The sequence below is a fragment of the Dipodomys spectabilis genome, unplaced genomic scaffold, assembly GCF_019054845.1.
Source record: "Dipodomys spectabilis isolate Male_0828 unplaced genomic scaffold, ASM1905484v1 ptg000081l, whole genome shotgun sequence".
Lineage (NCBI taxonomy): Eukaryota > Metazoa > Chordata > Mammalia > Rodentia > Heteromyidae > Dipodomys > Dipodomys spectabilis.
This window is the reverse complement of record NW_024870758.1, coordinates 18,156,879-18,173,647: the sequence shown is the minus strand read 5'-3', so window position 1 is coordinate 18,173,647 and position 16,769 is coordinate 18,156,879. Positions and strand designations below refer to the sequence as shown.

Sequence of the window (16,769 nt, the reverse complement as noted above, 5' to 3'; positions counted from 1 at the left end):
GGAATGTTTTATTTCTGTAGAAACATAAATTGAAACAAGTCTACAAGGTTGGCTGGGATATTAATACTGGTCTTAACAGATTTCATGTTAGTTTCATTGTTAGCCATGTATATTGACTCATTAATCTAAATTTTTCTTGCTGGGCACAGTGACTCAACACTTGTTAATCCTAGCTACTTGGGAGGTAAAGACTGGGAGGATCATGATTCATGGCCAGCCTGGGCAAAATAGGAGACCCCCATCTGGACAATACAAGCTAGCCCTTGGGTATATGTTTCTAATAATCCTCCACTATTCAGGAAGCCAGCTCTAGATAAACCTAAAACAAAGGGCTAACAGTGGTAGAGCATTTGCCTAGCAACCACAGTCCCTAAGTTCAAGCCCTTATCCTTCAAAAAAAAAAATTTTATAAATTCTTATAAAGGAAAAACAGAAAACAGCTTGTATTTTATAGCTTGTGGCTTACCAAGAGCCAGCCAGCTTACTAGAAAAACCATGCCTGAATGTCATTGCATTTCACTGCTAATGTAAATTCTCAATTTTTTTATTTTTCCTTTGCCCCAATAAGCATGAATGTCAACATCATCATTCAAAGAACAAGAAACACTCTAAAAAGTCGAAAAAACATCATAGGAAACGCTCCCGCTCTCGATCGGTAAGGACCGAATTTTTTCTTAAGTGGCACCATGAGTGAATAAAATATCAGTTGGCTTTGTTCTTAAGGAAACATTTGTATATTTAGGGATCAGATTCAGATGACGATGACAGTCATTCAAAGAAAAAAAGACAGCGATCAGAGTCCCGTTCCGCTTCTGAACATTCTTCTAGTGCTGAGTCTGGTGAGCATTTGTTGACTTGACTTATAGTCATTGACACGTGAGTCCTGGTATTCTGACATGTTATTTTCTTTTTTGCTTCTCAGAGAGAAGTTACAAGAAGTCAAAAAAGCATAAGAAGAAAAGCAAAAAGAGGAGACATAAATCTGTAAGCAAGCTTCTAATTTTTCACTCAGGTTGTCCTTAGTTTTTACAGTCACGTTGGGCTTTGCCCTTAGCTTCCTGAGTAGCCTTAGAACCCTCTGTTAGTCCAGTTCTATATAGTCCCACCAGTTCAGGTGGGCACCGGCATTTGGAATCATATACTTACTTGTGCCATTTAAATCCTTTGGTCAACTTTGAACAAAAAGTACACAACTATTAGGATTCCTATCCTGCTCTACAAATTTTTATTTATATTTTGCTGGTTATGGGGCTTAAATTCAGGGTCTGGGTACTGGACCTGAGTTCTTTTGCTCAAGGCTAACACTACCATTTTGAGCCACAGCTGCACTTCCAGTTTTCTGGTGGTTGACTAGAGATAAGTCTCATGAACTTCCCTGCTGGGGCTGGTTTCAAACTGTGAGCCTCAAGATCTTAGCCTTGTGAGTAGCTAGGATTACAGGTGTGAGCCACCAGTGCCTTCCTGGCTTTGGTCTACAAAGTTAATACGTATGCACAAATAAAGATATGTTTTTGCTTTTGTACTGTATGTTAGATTTCTTAGGGAGCTTTTACAAACTGAGTATTACCACAAGGCTGGGTTTGATAATACAGTCATGCTGTCCATTCAGTGAATCTTGGGGAGATCCCATCAGTCCTGAGCTTAACAATTCAAATATATTTCACCACTCTACAAGCACATAGTCAAATATTTGGATACTATTTTTTAATGGACTGATATACTTGTCAAAATGCTAACTTGGTGCTTTTTATTTTTATAGGACTCTCCTGAGTCAGATACTGAAAGAGAGAAGGATAAAAAGGAAAAAGACCGGGAAAGTGAAAAAGAAAGAACTAGACAAAGATCAGAATCAAAGCACAAATCACCTAAGAAAAAGACGGGAAAGGAATCTGTAAGTGCTTACAATTATTTCATTCCTATATTTGAAAAATGCAAAAATGAATAGTATGTTAAAACCATGGTGTTAGAGAATAGACTGTTTCCAGGTCTTCTACCATTGAAGAAAACAGTGGAAATTCTGTTAAAGTGCTCCTCATATAAAGTAACTTCTTAGCAGATGTTTTAAGGATCTTGAATTTTCTATTCCTTTTATGGAAAAAAAAAGCCTATATCATTCCATAACTATATTTTTAACATAAGAAAGGATATGGAGTACTTTCTCTTTACTATGTGCCACGGGACATTTTGCCTTGGTTTTTGGTAGTATAATTGTTTTAAGGAGTATAAAATTTAGAAAAATTAACTCCAGTTCTCCAGGTGTCCATAGTAGTTAGTATTCCTAAATCCACTTTCCAAACTTTTTCAAATGGTGATTGATGGAGAAAGGTTGGGAACAAAGAAATAGGAAGAAAATATAAGCCAAAATTAGTATTCTAATATCATTAGTTTCTCATTTTATATATATGTATATATATATATACACACACACACACACGTGTACATATATATCTACACAGACACGTATCTGTATGCATGTGTGTATATACCTATATAAAAATATGTGAGAAAGACAGCATACAATAATGCAGTCTTTCATAATTTCTACAGTTCCTTGTAAAACATGATTTCACAAGAGTTACACTTCTGAATCATTAATGGAGAAGGATGAACTGTGTGGAAAAGCCCTGGTCCTTCTCCTATTCGTATTCAGTTATTATAGAAGCAGATTTTTTTGAAGATGATTAATACAGTATTATTGCTTGAGTTTTTCTTAATGTACATCTTATCCTGCTCCAAGATCTACATTTACATAAAAATAATCAGAATATTTAGAGTCTACTGCTTTGCCTTTTATAGGATCAGAGAATCTGCAAAAATATGCAAGGACTGTATCACCTAGGAGCTGAATCTGGCCTCCATTAACTATGAAAGAGATGTTTCATATTCAGTTCTGTAAAAAGGAAGGAATAAAACAGTGGACCATTTATCTGGGTTTATGTATTAGTGTAAACAGTAACATTACATAAAAATCCTCTAAGACAACAAATAAGTACTTAATGAGAAACTCTTTTGTGTGGCTTTTAGGGAAGAGGTCAAGTTGTTAAACTTTGTGGAGGAGAATCCATATAGATCATGGCTTCTTTTTTGCACAGGCTCATTATTTTTTAACTATAGTTATCTTCAATGTCTTTTCAGGGTAATTGGGATACTTCTGGCAGTGAACTGAGTGAAGGGGAATTAGAAAAACGCAGAAGAACCCTTTTGGAACAACTGGACGATGATCAATAAATTATACCAAATATGTTTATAGTATGATTTAAAGTCAAATTCTGACCAGGGACTCTATTTTAAGTTCAATTTAAGTAACACTGGGTTTTAATTGTATCACAGGAAAAAAAAAAAGTTCATTTAAATATTGTTATTGTGGACTTTATAGAAGCAAGGGAAATTGAAAATAACGTGATTCTGTATCAAGAATCATATTTTCCTATGGTCATAACTGTCTTTCTATGACCCTTTCATAGGGCACTGCAGGATGATTAAAGGTGGCAATTTACTGATAACTGCAGATGTCTCTACTTTGTTCCAAAGTGTAAGTCATGAGGTATTTGATTTACTTTATACAAGTTGGATTTTGAAGATAAAATAAAAAATTTTTGATAATGTAGTACAAGAAAAGCACCAGCAACTGATGAAACTGCTTTTTTGTGCACTATCCAACTGGTTAAAGCCAATGTGATCACCTGTGATGAGCTCCTAAGAAATAGGTGTTTTTGATGGAAATGTGGTTAGACCCCTTAACTGTAGTGGTGCTAATAAGCGCTACTGTAATAAAGCCACCATTATTTTTTATGAACATCAGACTACATTTTAAAAAGGCTACTGTGAGGGCATTATTTTGAGCATATATTTTGAGGTGATGTTTTAAAAAGTTAACATCAAATCAAATTGTACATTAGTTGGAATATATTGCCTTAAGGACCTACTAAAGAATGTGCCACCAAACTTTGAGTGATAGTTAAAATATTCTTGTCTAAAAGAAAGAAACAAAAAAAAATCAATGTTGACCTAAAACACGTTTAACAACTGTCTTGATTTTTTTTTTTTAATGCAGTCTTTTTTTTTCTTTTTTTTTCTTTTTTCCATTAAAGAGGTCTGACCTTCCCTACTTACTGAGAAGTATTGACTTCATGGTACACATTCTAAAGCATTTCTGATTTGAATATTTTTGTACATTTTTATCAATTATTAAACCTTCTCTTCTAGTGTGTACTAGTATTTATTTCTACTTAAACTGCTCAGTTCTAAGGAAATTGCACGATCATTTTAAAAGGCATTAAATCACTGAAATTTTGCTTCATCTTACTCCAAATAGCTAGGTTACTTTCCCCTTTTCAGTATTTAAGATACTTTATAAATCAATGCATTTGAGGTCCGTAAATCTTTTCATCACCTATACATTTCCTATGGAATATTTTAGAAAGGCAATGATTTAAAGATAGACTACTGTTTACATGCTAACTTTTGAAGGTTAGTTATGAAATTTACACTTTTTTCCTTCAGTGCAGGAGTTTTGTTTTAAGTAAATTTTAGCATTTTCGTCTTTGGTATTATCTTGGGTATTTGTTATCTTGAGTATTTGTTTATTTGGGTACTTTCATATTGTCTAATTCTAATTGAGATTTAGAAGGACAAAAGATTGTTCCCAGAACCGTTTTAATGAGTTTGAAAGAAGTACAAAAAAAACACATTCTGGTACACAGATCAGGACAACTTCCTACCTTGCCTAGTGTTTGAGTTAAATACAGTATCTGTTGTTTAAAGACTCAAAAAGGGAGAAATAGAAAACCTCACTGTTACATCATTTTTCTGCTATAAAACGACATAAACTTGTAGAAAGTAAGATTTACCAAGAAAATGTGAAGTCATCAAATGACTTGTAATTAGTTTCTTACTGTAGTTTAGTCAAAGCATCTTAAGTTTGGCAACAGAATTACCTTGACGTTTTCACAGACCCTGTGATAGTGAGGATTGCTAATCATGTCAAACGACTTGGGAGGCAGTGATAAAAGTATTGGTAGATATACTAGTGATGTTTCACAATTCAATTTAGAATCTGTAAAACACTGTTTTAATTACTTCCGTGATGATGATTTTTAAAATACAAACTCAAAGTTTGGATTTTTCTATTTAAATAAAAAGCTATTGATGTGTTTTAGCATGTCCTTAAAACAGATTTCTGTACAGTTTCCTTATAGTTCTCCTGTGCACATTATTTTGCCTGAAAAACAAAAGTAGTAAACAAATGGCAACTCCATATGCAGCATCCTTGCAAATGAAGCCAAGTGTCCCACCTATTATCCTGTCAGATGATTTTTTTTTCTGCCTATGTGGTGCTGAGGAATCAAACCACTGAGCCACCTTCCCATCCCCTCATGATATTTTTAATTGCCAGAAAGGTAACATTGTCTGAAGGCAAGGATGATGAGAAGATTAAACTAGGAATTTTGTATGAATATTTCAGTCTAAAAGATTGTAAATCTTTAGTAAACACTGTGATCCCTTATCTTGTTCCTATTAGTATTGAACATATGTGTTTAAACAGGAAAGGGTCTTTTTCATTTTAGATAAAAGGAATTTATATATTTCAGTTCCAAGATTCTTAAGAAATGTCAAGGATTTATCTTCCCTGAGTATCACTAATGTTATGGATTAGATTAGATTCACTATATCAAAATCAGAACCTTAAATCTTTAATAACTTTTTTCCTCTAGTCCATAATTTCTAGTAGCCAGTTGAGGTATAAAGGATAATTTTCAATATTACTAGTGTACTATTTTAAAAATGGAATCAGTGATCTCATATTTTCAACATGGAAAATTTTATATATCTCTAAAAACTGCAGGTCTTTCATCTTTTGACTTAAGTGAACAATTCCAAAATAAAAAAGAACCTCCTAGTGTAAAGCATTCAATTCCTGTTGGTAGGCACAGCAACTAAAAAATCCTACCACTTCTTTTCCATTTATCTAGGAAGTATTCATAATTTTGGTCTGTGTATTAGTTTCAATTATTATGTGCTTAACATTTGCATAAATGCTCCTGGTCTTACTCTAGTATTTAAGTGCTAAAAGTGCTAAGGAACCACTTTTTATTTTTGCATCCAGAAAAGGGAAACCCTATTTATATAAAAAAAGTTTTACATATCTCATATAAGCCAGAACTGTTTCTAATCAAGTAGTACATAGGGAAAAGTGATAATGCCTTTCTTTTTTAAATTCATAAGATTTTTAAGTCTATTGCATAAAATGTAAATTTAAAAATTAAAATACTTTCTTTTAGAAAAGAAAACAAGTATATAAATTCCTGAGAATTCCCCCTCCTTGGGAGATATATCTCTCTTTAACAACCAAGTAGATTTTAATTCATTCTCTAAGTTAAATTACACTCATTTTACATAAGGAAAGGCAGAATATCGTTTATTTTTATGGAACTGTGTCCTGAAATGTTTATATTCTCATTTTATACTTCAGATAATGGCCTATAGCAGCCTAAATTCTCCAGCTGTTTTGACTTACCTGGTAGTCCTTTAAACTCTTTGGCAGGGATTTGTCTGTTACATTATTGCTGTGTACATATCCCTGTGAATGAGGGCCGTGCCCAACACATAAGACTCCGGATGAATGTAAAAGCATTAGTTGGTCCATGTTCTCGTGTACCACCCATCTGTACTAAAGGGCTTGAAAAGGCATCACTGCAGTAAACCATACTAACAACTGAATCCAGTCATAAAATTTATCTGTAGTGTGGTCTCTAGTGACCCTACTTTTAACTCAATTCAGAAGTGTCCTGAAGCTTCTTAAGTTCCAAGTCTCAGGCTATCTATGACTATGAAAGGGGCACGGTGACTTGGCAGGTACTTCATTTATTGGAGCTAACTTAGTGGGAATTATGTTTTTGCTTTAAATTACCCACACTTTCCTTGGCCCTCCCATTTTAGTTTGTATACCCTAAGTTCCCTAATGATAGTACATTCTCAGACCTGCTTTGTAAAGACTCAGAACTGCTTTTATGATTCTCAACAGAATAAGGACACTTAATTCATTGATAAGTGATTGGTAACTGATTTGACTGTTAATTTGGTAATAACTATAGTTAAAGAGAAACTGGATCATTCTCCATCCACCTCAAGACTGAAACCATGAGTGGCTGATAATCATTTGAGATTCAAACTAAGCTCTTGGCTAATGCTGTCCTGTGCTGTTCCTTGGATTTTCTATCTCAATGTATTACTTATAAGCACTGTGTTTACATTGGGGTAGCTGTTAATCTTTTCTGCCTACCTCTCCAAATGAACTGAGCATGTATCGGGAAACACAAGTAATAGGCGAAAGGAGAACAAGGTTTCTACTGTCTATGTTTGTAGTTACCAGATTTTCACTTGTTTTATATGTTGCTCTGATGTAAAGACCCTCACAGGCATATAAGGTTAGATGTTTTGTAAATACATATATTAGAAAAACTGGCATATTTTACTAAATAAGTTGGACTATGTGTTTTTTGTTAAGGCGCCTAAGGCAGTGTGAGCTGGTAAAATGCCCACAACTGTGCTGCTGTTTGTTAAAGACACCTTCATATATGTCAGAATGTCCTTCTTGCATTTGTTTTGCCTTCAAATTTTTTGTAGAGAGTAGATGGATAAAGGTAAAAGTGTGGTAATAAATTCATCTTTATAGCTATTTTTCATAGTAAAAACTAGAAAGGCAGCAGTTGAGGATACAAACGAGTAAATAAGTATGTGATTTATAATGCTAGTATTATGAAAGTATATTTCCAGGGTAACTATGGAGAAAAAATACTGTGTGCTGAGCAGGTTGAATCGGGAGCCATGGGGGCTGCAATGAGCTTTATATACCATTGAAAAACTACAACATTACAGAGTAGTAGTGTAAATAGTTTTATTTGCTCTTCATATGGCATGAAAAGACCAGAAAAGTAGCATGATTTGCTTTTATAAAACATTCTAATATTGCTAAGAAGCAGGCCCATTAATAAACAGAAAAGAACATGCCAACATTATTGTCTATTCGTACATTACTAAATAGGCAATTACTTTAACAAATGCACACCAGCATTGACCTTTGAAAAAAACAGCTGCTTAAAATAATGGCCCAATTATTTGGCTTATAATTCATGATTAAATAGCTATTTTCACCAAAATGCATGTTGATATAACAGAAAGACAACATCTTGGCATGTTCTTTTTAAAGTACACAGGGAAATGTGCCAGTAGGTGGCAGTTTAAAAGTAATCTGTAAATAGGTACTAAGGTGAACTGTAACTTATCTCTAAACTGTCCTTGTAGTTAAATATATATATATATATTAAAAAAAACTATAAGTTAAAATAACATTCAGATTGTATAGCATAGGGTGATGCACTTTTAAACAATATTTACAGTATTACCCAGAGGCTTAGGTGGGAATTAAAGAGAAGTGTAAAAACCATAAAAAAAAACTGCACCAATTTTATAGCAAAATATCTGTACATTTAAAAAGAGATCATTTAACTACACATCCAAGGAAAAGGGACCTTCACCAAAAGGTTCACATGAGCACAACATAAAATAAGAAATTCAGTGGTTAAATACTATACAATAAACTTTACAATTAATGTATCAAGATGGTAAGCCAGAAGCAGAAATGTATATTATGAAAAGTATTATGAAAATTTAGCTTGAGTCCAGTTTTTTTTTTTACTTTGGAATGGGTCCAGTGCCTTGCCAGAAAGAAAAGTAAAAGTAACAGGTTAACCATTTAGCCCCATCACATACAGTTTAAACGTAATCCCAATGTTAATATGCAGTTCTTAACCAGCAGTAAAAGTATAAACAATTCAGCTTTGATATCTAATGCCAAACATGTTAATATTCCCCAATTTACAAAAGGAAAAAACAAAAACCCTGCGATTGTCAGGAAAGTAAAGCTAGATTCCTAACATTGCTAGCAGATACAGTCTATGGAATGCCTACTGATAGAGCTAATAAACTCCCTAACAAGGCACCAATTTCTATCCTCAGGATTGACCCATAATAGTCCTCAGAAATCCATTAATAATGATGACTGAGATGTTAGTTTTAGTGCTAATTAAATAAATATATTTGTTTTATTAAAAAAGCTGCCCTAGCTTAAGAACATAGTGCTGCAAATAAGTCTTGTAGCATTTTATGCTATTATCTTGCATTTATTCCAGTGAATGTCTCTCGGAACAGGACACCCAGCCTAGAAGCAGTAGAGCATGGAACTGGAGACAGATCTGAGAGACAACTTCTGTGCCACTGTAATTGCATCCTGTTTGTACTTTGCTAGGGCTTGATAATGAAAGGATTTTTATCATGTGACAATTTTTATGTGGCAAGTCCTTAAAAATATAAATTTGATGGATATGGCTGGGACACAGAATTCCTTAGAAGATAGCAAAGGAAGTCCAGAGCAAATACATCCATGTTATTTACAACTTATCAGGAAACCAGGGTGGGCCACTATGGAATAATCACAATGGCAAGTCATGAATTTACATTTTGGTTACAAAACTGAGTAACATAGTGACTGATGTAAAAAGATACCTAGTCAAATCAAATCCTATTGCTTTGATTCATCTGAGCAGGTACTTCATTTTTAGGCACTTGTTAACAGGGGCTAAAAGGAGAACCCATTATTTTAAAATTCTTATGTGTTTGCTAAATCTGAGCCCTTAATATTTTTGTCTGTGTTCAAAGGCTGCAGCTAAATGATAGCACATAAATTCATGAGGGCAGTTCCATTCCCACACACTCTATACACACAGACAGGTCTCAGGTTCACATGGTTATTTCTGCACCATTAAGAGAACGCAGGTTCTGATCATCAAAGCGCCGCCTGACACTTCTCCTCACCGCATCGGCCCGTCTGTATGGTTGGTTTCTAAGATCTGTAAAGAGAAGAGTGCTAATCAAAGACCAGCAACCTCTAGTGTGTGTAAACACAAAGGCCACTTGTAGCCCATCAAAGCAGCTTGTGAGAAGAGTCTGCTAATGAGCACTTGAAACTCACTGAATACTGAATCAGACATGTAACATTTGCTATCAATATTTACAGTAAAATAAGATGTAATACTGGTAGGCTCTGGGACTTGAAGAAAAAAACTATATAGATTATTTCTGTCACTGGCCAGAGTATCTAGTTTTAAGTCTTATTTTGAATTTTCTTCATTAGAAGCAGCTGTATGTGGTTTAGCTTTTTGCTTTTCTGGAAGCCTGAATAATAAACTCTAAGCTGCAAAACTAATAAAAGAAGAAACCTCAAGGCCTTAGATTGCAACACGTTCCACTGTTCGCCTTCTAGTAGAGCAGGGAATGTGTCGTGTGTGTGTGTCGTGTGTGTGTGTGTGTGTGTGTGTGTGTGTGTGTGTGTGTGTGTGTGTGTGTGTGTGTGTGTGTGTGTGTGTGTGTGTGTGTGTGTGTGTGTGTGTGTGTTACAAGCAATGCATTTCCTCCATATTCTACCACTCAATATTTCTGTACTTTACCAACAAGGAAAATGGATCTTCCTTTTTCCAGTTTAGGTTGCTACTGTAAAGCAGAATATTTAACATTAAAACAAAAAGCCGTGTGGCTCATGCCTATAATTCTAGCTGCTCAAAAGGCTGAGATTTGAGGATGACAGTTTGAAGCCAGCCCAGGCAGGAAAGTCTATGAGACTCTTCTCTCCTATAAACTATTCAGAGTACCAGAAATGGTAGTGTAACTCAAGAAGTAGAACACTAGGTTTTGAGTAAAGGAACTGCAGGGACAGCATTCAAGCCCCAGGACTAGCACACATACAAATTTATTTAAATATATATATATATATATATATATATATATATATATATATATATATATATATATAATGAAAATTTTAAAAACGAGCCAGGTGCTGGTGGCTCGCACCTATAATCAGCTACTCGGAAGGCTAAGATCTGAGGATTATGATTTGAAGCCATTCCAAAGACTTCTAGTTAACCACCAAAAAAACCAGAAGTGGAGGCATGGTTTAAGCTAAGGGAGCGAATGAGGCCCAGAGTCCAAGCCCTAGGACCAGCATAAAAAAATAAAAGGACTGCATCAACTGGCTCAAGGTACTGCTCTAATGGATGAAGTAGGATGAAAAGTTTCATGTAAGTATTCTCAGTATTGAAGGCCTTCAGAAATATGGCAGGTAGCCAAGTTATCTAGCATGGAGCTTCCTTTGGGTGGAATCAAAGCAAAGAAAATGTAGCAGGCATTAACTGCTCTCTTTATCTCAATTAGAGTTTATTTTCCTTCTATAACTTATTATTGTTGACTTCTGCTAATAAATATCCACCTCAGAAAACATGCAAACCAAATTTACTGTTTTGAACCGACTGTAACCTTTCTATCCCTCCATCTGTTCACACTGAAAATGGAGCTAATGAGCTATACTCAACCCATGTAACCTTTGTCTGACACACACCAAATTATAAATACGGATATTTAAGTTGATAATTAACAAAAACCAGAGCTTCTGGTTCTTTTGAGAAATTAAGATTAGGTAATAGTGAGTCCACAGTCCTGCATGGGAAAAGCAAGCTGTTAGGTTACCTTTTTGGCTGCTAAATAATTGGAATTTGTAACCCTGTCCTATTTTTCCTAAATTCAAGCAAAGCATAATTATGTATGTTCTAATCCTCTCAAGTCTCTACTACCTAATTCACACTAGTCAACCAGAATGCCAGAATCTTATAAATATCTGTAGCTCTATGGTTCTTGAGTCCTGTAAGCAATTAGTTCTAAAGAACCTTTCAAAGACAGTAGATCATATCCCCCGGCCAGGACCTGCTTCCAACCTCCAGATCAAAGGAGTGAAGTGGGTAATTTGCAGAGGATAAGGGAAGGAAAGCCTTAGTACCCAGAGCAAACACAATCATCAGTAAATACCCTTGCCCAAGCCATCACACTTGAATGTGGAAGTAGGCTGAGAAAAAGTCCAATAGAATGACTCAGCCCCAGATCTTAGCAATGTGAGGTTCAAAGACTTCTTCCTGATCAGATTCTCACCAGTATTACCCTTAGCCATAAATGAAAACCATTGATCAGAGAGAGGAGGAAGCTAAGTAAAAAGTGATGCTTGCCAGCTCTGTGTATCCTCCACCACCGGTGTGCTAGAAGAAATCCTTACCCTCGAGTGAACATTTGGAAATTTAGTGATATTATTCTTCTTTAAGGCTAAACAGAAAAAAAAACAAAAACACAAAATGATGGTTAAGTAAAAATGGGATGAAAATGGAAAGCAACTCAACTTAGTGCTTAACATTCCCAGGCATGTTAGCCAACAGAGGAGAGGGGAAACCATTACTACAAGTAGTGTTAGATATAACAACGGAAAGATGTGTGTCTTCCCACCCAGCTCTCTGACCACCCAGTTCCAAGCTGCTTTGAAGATTGGCTCCAGAAAGACAGTCCAGCAGCAAAACTTAAGAGCAAACAGCCTTGGCAGATGACAGCTTCCAGCCTGTTAATAAGCACTGTCGGGTAAGTACACTACAGAGCAGGCAAAGACACTACTATGCCTTTTGGTATCTACAAAGACAAACACACGTAACAGTTACAATTCATGAAATAGTTATATACAAAACAAACACCCCGTTCCATGTCAATAACAACCTGGCTGGAATCAGTCAATGGCTATTCCCAATTAGACTTCTTTTGACTTTTCCTAATCAACTAAGTATGGACAGAAGATTGTTCCCTTTTAAGCATCAAAAATAAAGCCCAAGTTGGACTGTTTTTTGAGTTCTAAAAAATGTGGCCTGACCAAAGAGGCAGGTCCAGATAGGACCGCATCACAGAAGGAAGACTTGCTTTGACATGGAACAGAGCTACTGGTGAAAGGCATGACAACAATGCCAGGAGCTGCTGCCCCTGTTTCAGTCCCTGCCTTGCAGCTCTGCTCCAACATGGAGCTGCTAATAGCTCAAGTTGGGCATGACAGTGAATAGAGGCGACATGCCCATGATGGCATGTCATGAGGCCATGAGTTGCCAATGTCAGCACACACAGGCTTTTAGGTCAAAAGGGCTCCAGTCTTAAGCCTGTATAATCAGTTCTATCACACTTTGGATTATGTGAGATAGCTGACAAAGGCCCAATTTGCACAGTCCAGTTCCTTCTGAAAATGCAGCATTTTCTGAGCCCTTTTGATTACTAGGTAATTTTACTTCCAAAGCATGTTAACTGAGTATAAAAAAGAGGTGGTTTTAATAGTATAAACCTATTAGAGCACAGTAAGTACCCAATAAATAAGCTCAGTAGTTAATGTAGTTTTATTAGTTACATAATGTAGTTTCAATCCACTTGGTTCCAATCCTGATTCTCAGATCATTCCTGATCATTTTGGAAAGCAGTTCTATTAACTGTCACACACCCGGACATCAAAGCAATGCAGACACATCACAGACTCAAAGTGGCAATGGGTGCACCATAAGGACTGATGTAAAACCATGCAGTATGAAGACGACACAAATGCAATGCGATGGAGATGGTGGTTCCATGCTAACATGTTAGCTGACCCTAATACACACACAAAGGAGAACATAAAAAGTCAAAAACCTGTAGCAACCTTTTAATAGCATCAGGTGAGAAAGAGCAATAGTTTAGTAATGGTATTCCTCAGTGAGAACAGGTTCGCAGAAAAACCGAGAGCCACGCTTGGCAGTTCGAGCAGTAAAGGGCACAGTCTTCAACACTGCATTGAAAACGACAGCCAGACACAAACAGAACAGAGTAAAAAGCTATGATCTATTGCATTAGTACATGGTTAGTGCTTTGGTTAATCAAACCTGGGGCTGCGGGACAGGCAAGGGGAAAGGCAACCTACTCTCTAGTTAGTTCAGAGATCTAAAAGAGGCCACCTGGGACTTGGGGATGAGGCAGAATACGGAAAATATTCCAAGGAGAATAGAAACTGCTCTATACGACATACATTCAAACTCCTCTGGTAGGCTAGGGAATTAGGTCAAGCAAATATTTTGTAATTCTGCAACATTTGTAAAACATAATTCATTACATAAGCCAGGTGTCGTGGAAAGAAGGACATACTGATGAGAAGGGGTTCCAAGTTAATGCGTGGGGTTCACCGCTTCCCTACCTTATTGTGGCAATGGGACAAAGAGGCACTTACTGGCACTTACTAGGAGGGAGGAGGGCTGTTCTGGCCTTGCTCAATGAGGCATTTCTCAGTGTGAAAGAAGCAAGAAGAACATTCTAGACAATGGGGGCTAGTCAGGGCTGCTGCCAGCCTTTGCATACACACTGAGATTTGTGAATGTGGGGGGTGCACACTGTTGGCACTGGCCACTGACCTACCCATGGGCTCACATTGCTTTCTCCTGGTCAGAAATTTCAGTACTGATGGCTTTTGTATCTATCTTCAACACATCTATTTATTACATCTTCCTTGGTCTTGAGCTTGTGAAAAATGTTCTGGTTTGGAGAGTCTGGGATCCATATTTACCATGTTGACAAGACCATAAGAAACAATAAAAATCTGCAAATTACATGTAGGACAATTGGGGCCAGGCTCTGGTGGCTCATGCCTGTAATCCTAGCTAGTCAGTAGGCTGAGATCCAGAAATTCAAGGGACAAAGCAGGCTCTGGTAAAAAAGCACAAGAGATTTCATCTCCAAACTACACAGCAAAAAGCCTAGCTGGAGACATTCTCAAGTAGTAGAGCACTAACTGAACAAGCAAATAAACCGAGCAAACGTGTTCAACCTCCTATCCATGAGAGGGAGGAGGGTAGGGGGCACAGGATGACAGGGGAGGAGAAGGAGACAGCAAAATTGGGAATATGTGAAGAATGCCTAGATTCTGATTAAGAAATTATTAGGTTTAGGGTGTGTGATAATGGTACTATGAATATACTCTGGCTTTGTTAAGAGGGTATCTTTGAAAGATACAAACAAATAGTTCCAAATGAAGTATTTCCAAATGAAATCTTAGATATATGCTTTAAGGGGGCTGGGAACAGATAGTTAAAGCACACATGTGACAAGACTGGCCATAACTGGTCACTGTTGAACTGGGTGTGGAGCTACACGTAAGTGCATATTCTGCTCTCTACCCTTCAGCATGTTATTAACTTTGCCATAATACAGCGGTGTCCCCAAACCACTTAAATGGGAGATACAGCTCAGTGATAGAGTGCATGACTAGCATGCTTACGATTCTGGGTTCAAGCCCCAGCAAAATACACACACAAACACAATATGCTCAGTATCTTAGAAGCTGATAAACAGCATCCATGTACAAGAGATATGACAGAAATCACTTGTTACCATCCTGACTGATAGGAGGACATGCTAAAATTCAGCAGCCAAGTTAAGAGATAATTCTTAGCAAGTCCCCCCATCCTGGGCTAGGCCTATGGATCATCCAAATTATAGTACCAGGCCCTAATGCCTTTGAATGAGTTAAAGGACTTTTAAAGAGCATGCTGGAAAAGCCTGTATGTACCAAGAACTAGTGACTCACACCTACAATCCTAGCTACTCAGGAGGCTGAAAACTGAGGAACATAGTATGAAGCCAGCCCAGGCAGGAAAGTCCATCCAACTCTCATCTCCAATTAAACACCAAAAAAGCTGGAAGTGGTGCTATGGCTCAATTGGTAGAGCATTAGCCTTGAGTTAGTGCCAGGACAGTGTTCAGGCCCTGAACTATGAGCCCAACTATGAGCAAGGAAAAGAAAGTAGCAGCAGCAGCCTATAAGGACTGTAGTTGATACAGCGTTGCATGGGTGGGAAGAAGTGGCCACAAGAAGGAAAATGGAACATGATAGATCCAAAACAGTGGGAAAATGGTCAGCGATGGACTCCTATTGAGGCTACAGGCTTTCTTACTGAGAAATAAGGAGAACTAAGCAACGTTTTTCAGAGTGATGGGGAGTGTAAGTTGAAATTCTAATATAGCATAATACTACATCTGAAAGTGAACTAAAGAACTTGAAAACCTTGATCAAAAACAGCTGCAGATTATGTGTGTAGTCCAGTTTAGCTGAGGGTCCAGGGAGGAAACAACTTTACCTGTGATGATATCTTCAATGGCTCCATCCTTCCCCTCATACACATGTCTGTTATCTTTGACCTGTCGCCTTCTCAACTCTGCAATTAACTCTTGTTGCTGCCTCTTTGATTTATGGGAAGGAGACTGGGAAGAAAGAAAGGCAAAGATTAGTGAGGCCAGAGCCCACTGGGAGTTTTGGGGGTTTTTTAGTAAGGTTTTTATTGTGAAAATACTGTACAGAGGGGTTACAGTTACGTGGGCAAGGTAATGAGTACTTTTCTTATCAAACATTGTTGCCTCCTCCTTTGTTTTTCCCCTCCCATCCCTTCCCTCCCATGTCCACAACTACACTCCCCTCCCACCCCCTCACCCCTCACTCCCCACCCCTGCCTAAATTGTAAAATTCATTTTTCAACATAGTGTAGGAGTTTTAAAAAAAAACTCAAAATGTTGCCAGAACTTTATTTTAATAAGCACCCTCTGCCAAAAGTACATACAGCACCATCTTGGTATCTGCTCTAAATGGGAAAAACCCAGGGAGTGTTTGGAAAGATAATAGAAACTTTCTCTAGGCTGCAGTGGGAAAGCTGAGTCCTGCAGCCACCAATGCAGCTGGTAGTAATCATAGGCTTTTCAAACATTGAAGACCCTCCAGCCTCTGATCCTTACCCAGGATGCAGCCCTTCGTGAAATGCTTCCTCACAACCCTCCCAAACCAAGACACCATC

General features: G+C 37.1%; 2 protein-coding genes across 9 annotated transcripts in view; one reads left to right on the top strand and one right to left on the bottom strand.

Moving 5' to 3' along the window:
- Prpf40a (pre-mRNA processing factor 40 homolog A) overlaps positions 1–4,210 on the top strand; it is a 48,075-nt gene extending 43,865 nt beyond the window's left edge. For all 8 annotated transcript variants that reach the window (XM_042683578.1, XM_042683579.1, XM_042683574.1 and 5 more), the window contains 5 exons: positions 569–655; positions 743–839; positions 923–984; positions 1,760–1,891; positions 3,136–4,210. In XM_042683578.1, the coding sequence (XP_042539512.1) occupies positions 569–655; positions 743–839; positions 923–984; positions 1,760–1,891; positions 3,136–3,228 (471 nt within the window). In that variant the 3' untranslated portion in view covers positions 3,229–4,210. The remainder of the gene's footprint in view (positions 1–568; positions 656–742; positions 840–922; positions 985–1,759; positions 1,892–3,135) is intronic.
- Positions 4,211–7,880: 3,670 nt separating this feature from the next.
- Fmnl2 (formin like 2) overlaps positions 7,881–16,769 on the bottom strand; it is a 288,837-nt gene continuing 279,948 nt past the window's right edge. Inside the window, 3 exon segments of the mRNA XM_042683447.1 lie at positions 7,881–9,908; positions 12,158–12,204; positions 16,062–16,185. Of these exon segments, the coding sequence (XP_042539381.1) occupies positions 9,870–9,908; positions 12,158–12,204; positions 16,062–16,185 (210 nt within the window). The 3' untranslated portion in view covers positions 7,881–9,869.